The sequence below is a fragment of the Nycticebus coucang genome, chromosome 7, assembly GCF_027406575.1.
Source record: "Nycticebus coucang isolate mNycCou1 chromosome 7, mNycCou1.pri, whole genome shotgun sequence".
Lineage (NCBI taxonomy): Eukaryota > Metazoa > Chordata > Mammalia > Primates > Lorisidae > Nycticebus > Nycticebus coucang.
Genome location: NC_069786.1, coordinates 52,874,705 through 52,884,567, shown reverse-complemented (window position 1 = coordinate 52,884,567; position 9,863 = coordinate 52,874,705). Strand labels below are relative to the sequence as shown.

The window sequence follows — 9,863 nt, the reverse complement described above, 5'->3', positions numbered from 1 at the left end:
AAGAAATAATATCCCATAAAAACTAAGCTGTAGATATGTATCAGGTGTAGGAGGTTGCTGTAAAGTAATAGAAACCTGGGAGCTGTAAAGACAATGACCCTGAACTCCTTCAACTTTTCTGTGTCCCTGAATTGAGGTTTGGGGACCTTGAAGATGATGTGAGCATTTCTTTATTTCTGTTTGTGTATTGCTTGGCGTAAGTTCCACTTTCCGCCCTTAAAGATCTTACAATATTGTATGGTCGCACTTGTGCCCAAGCTTTGGTCTTAGTTTCTACATTCTCTCATCTGACTTCATTCAATATTTTCTCATCAGTAAGCTTATCGGTTGAACTTCTTGGGAGGGCCTCCTCCCAACTCTGGGCTCAGCAGCTGTAGTGTCTCAGGGGGAAGGCCTTGAAGCTGCCTCAGGCCCTCTGCTGCCCTCTTATGGCCACAATAATCTTTATTGCCAAAGTGATTAATTCCTGATCCCTGTGGGATCTCTGGCTCAAGGAAACAATCTGTACACAGGCCAGGGAAGCCACTTAGCTTCATCTATAAAGCCAACTTTTATCTGTAAGCTTACTAGGTGCGTGACCTTGACCAAATTCCTTAATCTCTCTGTGTTTATTTTTTCTAGTCTATAAAATGGGGATAATAATAGCACCTACCTCACAGGGCTGTTACCAAGATTAAATGTGTTACTATTTGTGATGTAATTACAAGAATACCTTCATGTAATAAGTGCTATATGAGTATTTGTTAAAGAAATTAAAAACAAACAAACAAACAAATAATTAGTGTACTAGATAGAGAAGAGCTGAGGATATTGAGGGAGGGAGTTCTGGGATATGTTAGAAATATCTTCCAAGGTCATGGAAAAGGGGTTATACCAAAGGGCCATGAATGTTCTGTACCTGATGAAGACTCTAATGGGCTTAACCCTAGACACAGTTTTCAAGGTAATTTTATAATTACTCTCAGCCCTTTTTCCCTTAGAAAAGAACCAAAATGCATTGTCCTGGGGATAAAATTTATTCAAATACATACACACACATTTATTTATTTATTTATTTATTATTTACTTACTTAGGTACTACCTAGTTTAATGCAGATGCTACATCCTGGGGCCACTGGTAAGCAATTTGAAATGGCCCCTGCCCAGATGAAGCTTAGATTCTAGTGGGTGAAACAGGTATTACACTTATAATTGTGCAATTACTTGTTTAATTCCACTGTGAAGAGTACTCTAAGAGGCAAATATATTGTGTAACAGTCTCGTCCTAATCCTGTGGGTGTAGGAAATTGTCATTAAAGAAATATTTTGGTGTAGAAACTGAGATGTTAGAGGAGCTGGGTAAGGCCAGGGCTTGGTCTTGAGGAAGAGAAGAGCATTCCAAACAGAAAGAGCAGGCAGGCAGGGCAAAGGCTCTGGGACCAACCTATACCATGTGGGATCTAAAGAAGCAAAAGAATTAGTGTCTTTATTTAAAAAGGAAAAGGTGATTAGTATCAAGTGTGTTTCATCACTGCCCGTTTCCCCCTAGGCTGGCTGAGCTGGTGTTCGGTAATTTACCTGCATTATGCAATATCAATATGGAACATAGAGAATAATTCTATTGGGATAAGAGAAAATTGCATAGAGAAAAGAATATTAGGGTTTTAAAGGATCTGCTGGGCTTTAGTAGACACCAATAATCTAGAGTATAAGAAGCTATAGACTAAATAAATTACCCTAAACTTGGAAAATCTTTGGTCTTAGTCCATAGAATTTGTGTTTTATGTTCCTTTGCTTGCCTCCTGAAACACACCATGAAATCTGCTGTCAGAACCATTTAGAATAAACTTGTCCTGTTTATAGGTTTTTGATAAGCTGTTTTTATTCTTTAATAAATAAGAAACGATGTCATTGTCCCCTACAAAATAGCTGAGGTTTTTACTTGAACAAAATCTGTTTGGAAATGTTAAGCTGGTTACACAGAACTAATATGCCTCAAGGTGGTCATTCTCTCTGGATTAAAGCTGTGGAACAATTGTGGCTCCTGTTACAAGGAAAATTACAATGGGCCATTATGAAAAGGGACAAAAATCTCTATTCCCAGAGGGGGACTGACAAGCTGAAAGTCCCCCTCTACAGGCCAACACAAAAGCCTGATTGCCTCAGATTGTTTGTTTATGTAAATCAAAAGGGTGCCTTTAATTCTGCAGTGGGACTGCTAAGCAACAAAGAAGGCAGTGATTGGTTGGACTCTTGCTCTTGGACTACTGTCAAATCTGACAAATCCTATTGCCTTTGCTCTAAGCTCTGTCTGGACACCTTTAGCAAGGGAATCTTATTATTATGTTCCAAAGTGAATAATTTGGACTCAGAGGAGGAGTTAGAACTATAGGACTTGAACCCAAGAGAAGTTGCCTCATCAGGATCTGCTCACTTGGTTTCCCTAAAGCTCCCTCTAGATCGGACTCAACTGTTCATCATGACAGATGTTCCAGCGACTTTTAGTCAGGCTGAGTGTAATGGGGACAAACCACCTGAAAATGGTCAACAACCAATCACTAAAATCAATGAGGAATTGACTGATGGGAGTGGAGTACCACCACAATCCAGGATAGAATCCAATCCTGAAGATGTACCCACAGAAGGAAATCAGAAGGAAGCTGGAAAGTTACAAGGGAACATGCTGTTCAACTGGTCCAGGGATGACAAGAGTCTAAAAGGTAACATATTTTACATTTCTTGAATTTGCTTGTTTTGACTTATAAACTCACTCAGGGATTTTTTTTGAGGGGTGGGGCAATAAATTGTTATTTTAGGAACAAGCTAGGCACATAGAAAATGTACAAGGCCCTTTATTCTAATGGGGCTGCATAGCATATGGGCCAAATCTCTGCCCTGGTCAAAGCCAGGCTTGTCTGTTTGATACATCTGTGACCCTGGGCAGCCTTTTTTTGTCTCCTTACACTTGAGTTTTTTCACTAGAAGAAGGCAGAATACCAGTACCTACGTTTCTTGGGTTGTCAGAATGATTGCTAAGTGTTGGCTACATGTTAATTACTGTTACTTACTATTCTTATGAACAGCCCCACCATTGTTTGAACAAAAGAATTAAGAATTTTAAGATTTCCTTCTAAATATACCTGAAGATGTCTGAAGTTATAGTTCTATAAAAGAGAGATTATCAATCAATAAATTAAGTTAATCCTTATATAAATAAATAGAATCAGTAAGGAATGAATCTAAAGAATCAAAGCGTAATTTTTAGTGATCATATTTAAAATTAAGGAAATCTACTGGGAGTCTAAATTGATAATATATTAACCCTTGAACTATCTTGTATATTTCAAATGTTAAAATACTAATCTTGTGTTTTTCTCCTCAGAAAATACAGAAGAGAAGCTCTTTATTGTTCATAAGGCTGTCACAGATCTTTCTGTCCAAGAAACAAGTGCTGATGAAATGGCATTCAGAGAAGGTAACAGAAGCTACAGTTTTGTACATAAAATGCTTTGATTGAATACAGATGACAGTTTTTGCATGAGATGTTGTGTGAGTGTGGTGTTGAAAAGCAATCCAGGGAATGGCTTCAAATTTCAGAGCTGCTGCAGGCAGATAAGAGAGTCTTGACTTATCTGTGGGTTCCACCTTATAAAGCCTTCCCAACAATTCAGGACTGAGACTACTCGGATTGCTGTAGCTGATTGGCATCCCAATGTGGTACCTGCCGCTAAGTAAGTTAGTCCACTGAAACAACCTTTCGTTTTGATTTGGTGTCTCCAAATCTGTATGAGGCACCTTGTGAGATGGTCAATGTTTCAAACGTAGATTTATCCTAAAAGTCCACAATTGGCATACAGTTTAAAGTGATCTCATAAATCGATTTACTCTATAGGAAAATTCTAGGCCTCTGATGTAAGTGCGAAATTGTTAATTATTTCTTGTCAAAGAAAGCTCTCTGGGTGATAAAGTTAATTTTGATTGTGTCCTTTAAGAAAATTGGAGAATAAAAAGAACATTGAAATGACTATATTAAGTAATTTCAAGTAAACTCAGACTTAAGAGAAACTAAACCCCTTAGGGTTTTTTTCTAAGAACACATGTACATTTAAGCAGTTTCCAAATAAAGTGCAGAATTAAAAATCTATTAATTAATAATTCATTTCCTTGTCTTTCACAGCCTTAAACATCCTATCTAAATTGAAGTCAGCTTGTTAGACCCAACCAATGTAGCCTTCTAAGGACTTTAATAGGGAAAATATTTAGGATATTATTTGTTGAAATATTAGAACATCACATAAAATAGATACCAAGGAGGACATGGATATGATTGGCCATTTCCTATGTTTGCTATCTTTGCATGGATACCTCTAAGACTGTGTCTGCTAACCAGTGTAAAGGAGCTTAAAGAAATGTGTAGCAAGCACCTTTTTTTGTTAAGCTATTGCATTATTAGAAATAATTATAAGACTTAACATCCCACAATATGAACTAAATAACCTCTTTCCCCTCATCTTTCTGCTTACAGTATAATAAGCTCTTAGAGACAGGGATCTTCATTTTTCACTCAGAGTCTCTTTCAGATTTCTGATCAGGCGATCCATGGCAGACAACAGTTTTCTAGTGTCTGTCATTTTGATCAAATGCAGAATGAAAGCAGTCAATGTTTGTAAACTAGGTGGTCTCACTGGTTAAATTTTCCCTGAGTGAATCCGTTCATGTTTGATGGAGAGTAAGTGCTTCCTCCATTGTAGACAGGCACAGCTGTTGGTGTCTTTTATTTTCACAATGGCTAATAGCTGTAAGGTATTCAAAGAGAAGGCTCCTGGATTGAAAAATTCAAAGATGCTAAAAATAGCAAGGGAAAACTATAATTTAAATTCAAGGAGTCATTTCATGTAGGGCAATCTGTTGCCTGAGTCATAAATATGGACAAAATTATTAGTTTCCTTTGTTTTTGTGGAAAACAAAACACAGCTTAAGATTATAAAATGTACATTATAATGTATATTTTTATGTGTAATTTAAAGAACATTGGCTACTAACCAGTTGGATGGCAGTTGTGCAAACACCTATAACTAGTTAGGGGTGATAATCCATCTTTACTTCTATCCCTCCCTGTCAGTTGCAATCTATTCCCTAGAGTGAGAAAACAAAATAAAATAAACAAAAAACAAAAAAAAAGAAAGAAGGAAAAGAGAAATCCCTGGAAGAAAATGGACTTGTGAACATCTTCCAGAGAGAGTAGAACATTGTGGAGAGGAAGAACAAACAGGAACATTGCCTCTCATCTTATTTATAGATTCTTATGGTGTCAAAAGAAAATGATGAACTGAGGCCTGCCAAGGGACATATCCCAGACAACATTTCTGAGTCATGCACTTTACAGACTGAGACATCCACAGAAGCCCTTAAGGGGAGAAAGCTCAGAGAAGAACCTCTTATCTCTTATGATTAGTTCTTAGCATGCTCAGTAAGTCCTGGCTGTTTGAAAAGTGATGCTTGTAGTGAATTAAGCCTTTTAAAAGTCGCTCCATGGTACCAAATAAGATGGGTCGATTAGTTGTTATCAGGAACATATCTGGTAAATAAAAGGCAAATTGAGCATTATGTAGATAGAACCATAACATGATTTTCAAACCTTGGCTTTCTAGAAATCAGTGCCAGATATGTGAGCCCATTGTGTGTGTTTTGGTGGGCTCGGTGCATTAGTTAGGCCAGCACATGAGTTCTGACCATCTGTGGGCCCCTGTGCTTCCTACCATACCTGGTTATAGGTATAGGACTTTAGGATGACTCTGAGAAACGTGGCATCAGATATCGAGTGTGTGACTGTGTGACCAGACATGGGCAGTCATCATTTTTACTCTTAGAAGAAAGCTTTCTTTCTCTTGAAGTGTTTTTCTAATTTTCCTTAAGGTGTGTGTGTGTGTCTGTGGGTCTGTGTGTCTATATATATATGAGAAAAGTTCAAACATTTTATTTTACATATTCACATATCCAGTTGTGACAGAATTTTAGAAGGTGTGTCACAGGGAATGCCAGTCTCACTAAATACAGTACTCCGGAACAACAGCATTCCGTAGTCACATGAGGCTGGGTTGCTTACTTTTCTGGAGCTGTCCAGGATCATTAGCATTATAAAGTTTTGGATAAATTCTGAAGAAGCTTATTTAACTGCATGTAACGCAGTGTTTTCCAAACTTATTTGACTGTGTGGTCCTTTTGGTTGTGTAACCCACAAAATCGTATTCCATTAAAGACATATTAGGAAGTATTGTCAAGAAAAATAATTTGGAGACTAACAGCTGGGTATTTTTGAACCTCCATCTCAAACCAATTGGTTTTGCTACAGGGCGTCAGTGGGAGAAGATTCCTGTGAGCAGTAGCCACCAGGAGACAAGTAGACGGAGGGAAAGGATTGGCAAACAACCCATAGAAGAGAGAGAAGACGAAGGTCAGAAGAATGAAGCTTACCGGGCAACTGAAATAGAATGGTTGGGATTTCGGAAACCTGGCCAAGTTGGAATGTTGCGCTCCAAACATGATGAGGAGCAAAAGGTGAGGGATAAAGGAATGGATGATGATGATGAAGATGATGATGATGATGAAGAAGATGAAGTTCGAGTGACAGAATTTAAGAAAATACATGAAGAGGGTTCTTCATTTCAAGAGGAAGACGAGGCAAGTGAGGACTCCCCGCTGAGCAGCGCCAGTCCCCAGCTGACACCCGATGAGCAGCCAAGCCTAGGAAAGAAGAGTGATATCTCCAGGAATGCTTATTCACGATACAACACAATTTCCTACCGGAAAATCCGGAAGGGGAACACCAAGCAAAGAATTGATGAATTTGAGTCGATGATGCATTTATAAACTAACTGGAACTGAGAAGGTCTCACTCGCACTAAAGCAAAAGCTAATTCTGTCGTCCTGATACGCATGTTCTTATGCTTTATTGGAGTTACTCCCTTGAAAGGTGTGGAAGCTTAGTTCTTTTTTTACTATAGAATAAGGTGGAAATAACCCTAGACAAAATTCTGGCTGATAACCTCACATCAAAAAGCATTAGATTCATTCTTGGGCATTTGCTTTTAAAAACTCCACTAATATAGCAGGTGTGATAAGCAGCAGCCAGCCAGCCTCCTGGGTAATCTGGCACGGTTTGGCTGGGAGGGGTGTCATGGAGTAAAGTGACCATGAGAAATGACTCTGTTTCTTTTGGTGCATTTCTTCTTATGTCTTGGGGTGATAAAAAAATTTGAATTAAACTTCTCTTACTTTTAAACATGGTCGTACAGGCTCTGGCTGTAAAATTCCAAAATTCTTTACCTTTCTTATTATTACCAAAAAATATTTTAAGTGCTTTCCTTGGCATCTACAGAGTGAAAATTCATTAGGTCTCCTTCCTAGGTCCTACCACTCACTGAATCTCCTCCCCAGAGGGACTGAGTAATTGTCAGTCAGGAGAATTCTGTTTGCTTTATGCTTTCAAACTGAATTAAACCCATTGTGAGGTTGATACAAGGAGGGGCTAGAAGATGGGTGGGCGATAGACTAAAGAGTTACATTGGATAGTTTTATTTCTGTGACTGAAAATAAAATCGTGTCTAGCACAGTAAAAGTCATTAAAAATAAAAATGACAGCGTTAGCACAATTTTAAGAAAATGCCCCTCTTTATTACCACATTTTCTCTTATTAACAGTATCTCAGAATAATTTTCTTTCCTTGGAAACCTGAGACAACGCTAGTCATAACTGTACTAGTTACTATGAAAATGGAAATAATTATCTTAGAATATTTTCAAAGTAGAGCGTGAGCATGTATTTTTAGTGAGAAGCTCTGATAGTTGTTGGGAATATATAATTTACTGGACCTCAGCCCAAATCAAGATGCTTAAAATTGTACTTGTGGAGTTTCACTCAAACCAATGTGTCAAATAATGTATTGAATATTTATGAAAAGAGAATCTATATATATATTCTTAGATAGTTTGTTCCACAATTTTTCATTTCATGCTTCCGTATATATTACCCTAAACTTTCTGAAAGATTTTTTTGGCATTGCAAATAAAAAGACAATTCCTTATTGTCTGAATGTAAAACAGTCTTCATTGTACCATTCAACCCTTTGTTTATTTCTTTTTCATTTTGCGAAAAACCCTGGCTTAGTCCTTCTTACATTATTGCTTATTTATGTGTAACAAATCCCACAAATTCTAATAACAGCTTCTTTAATTCTTCCTGGTCATATAATATATTTCCATAGTATCACATACTATTCTTTAGTGTTTACAAGACTTAATTTTGAATTCAGGATTGAAGTATTCCTTTCATTCTTTCAAAAAAAAAATACTTTATATCCTGACCATATAAGACTTCAGTTACCCTGAATTCTTAGAACCTGTAGATTTCATTCGTGACAGTGTGAGTTTTCAGAAGAAAGTGAGGGAAATCAGGTCTTTATTGATAAAGTGAGGTAAAAGATTGAGGAGCCAGGAAAGTTTCCTGTTTAATTTAGATTTTCTGAATCTCCCTAGCTGGACAACATATTTGGTTTTCTGGATTACTGATGACTGCTGTAATTTTCTACTTAACTTCAAAGCACAGTATTGTGTTATCTGTCATGTAATAGGAGCATATTGTTAACCCGCCTTCAAAAGAGTTATTCCAACAAAGGAGATGAATTTCTGTAGGACCTGAGTGAGGTGAGTGGCCTGCAACTATCTAACATGGTAAAGCAACTGGCTCTTATAGGGCTCTAACCATATGTAGTAACTCTGGTCTGTTTAATTTTGTGCCTTCACCAGACAACTAACTATGGAAGTTTTTGTGAACAGAAACTATTTCAGGGTATGTTCAATTGGTAAATGCTTCATGTTCATGGATGAAGGAATGCAGTTCCAAAACAGCATGGGAGCTATCCTTTGGCTTTGGTGTCTACTGTCCTATACAGCCGTCTTTCACCAAGGCCACGGAGCTAAGTGACCTTAAGTACCGTGATGGTGATGGTTGATCATTTGAGTCTTTGTAACCTAGGAAAGATATCTGATTCAGATTGCATGGCGGATAGTTAACATATTTGAAACTTGTATGGAACATGATTAAGAACAAAAACTGGTAACTACATATAAAGGTTGATCTAAGGTTTTGTGATTTGGGGTTCAGGAGTGGTGAGGATTCTGGTACCTGATAGGAAGGAGAAATAATTTATTACATAAATGCTGATATTTGTCACATGACATTTTGTTTTCCTTTGTTGCTGGTTGAACAGGAATTAATAATAGCTTTACTTTCTGCCAATATAAAATTTACCTTTCATATAAACCTTCATTTGCAAACACAGATTTTGCCAATTTTTTCTTTTTCTACCTATTTATCTATATCTATATCTATCTATCTATCTACTTATCTGCAATTTAAATAAAGAACTGCTGTGTCTGACTTGCTCTCAACAAAAGTTTGAGTCTTTATTTCTAGTTTCTAGACTTCATTTTTTCACCTGCCTTTTAAAATTTGGAAAGAACTCTTACATATCAGCAGCTTTTAAGATTATCAAAAAATGCTTCTTCAGAAATCAAGAGAACATCTTATTTTAATTCATTTGCATTATTTATTTCAAAAAGATCTTAAAATGATTACATATGAAATAACAAAAAATTTCTAGTAAGGAAGTAAATAATTCACATGGAAAATTTCTTTTTTCGAATTCATTTTTTATTAAATCATAAACATAGATCATGTATACATTAATGCATTTGGGGGTACAGTGCACTGATTTTATATTAGATGTATCTTGAAAGGAATTGAGAGATTGTTTTAGATGCATCTTAACACACAAAAAAAATCTTTGTAGTCATTAAGTAATTTAAAATATACCGACAATTTAT

The 9,863-nt window shown here is 36.8% G+C and overlaps 1 protein-coding gene across 1 annotated transcript; it reads left to right on the top strand.

The window, feature by feature from the left end:
• Positions 1 to 2,287: 2,287 nt before the first annotated feature.
• Positions 2,288 to 9,417, top strand: ERMN (ermin). Its single transcript, XM_053597428.1, has 3 exons — positions 2,288 to 2,699; positions 3,362 to 3,454; positions 6,332 to 9,417. Exons 1-3 carry the CDS (start codon positions 2,459 to 2,461, stop codon positions 6,847 to 6,849), a joined length of 852 nt encoding a protein of 283 aa, XP_053453403.1. The 5' UTR covers positions 2,288 to 2,458; the 3' UTR covers positions 6,850 to 9,417.
• The last annotated feature ends 446 nt before the right edge of the window (positions 9,418 to 9,863 follow it).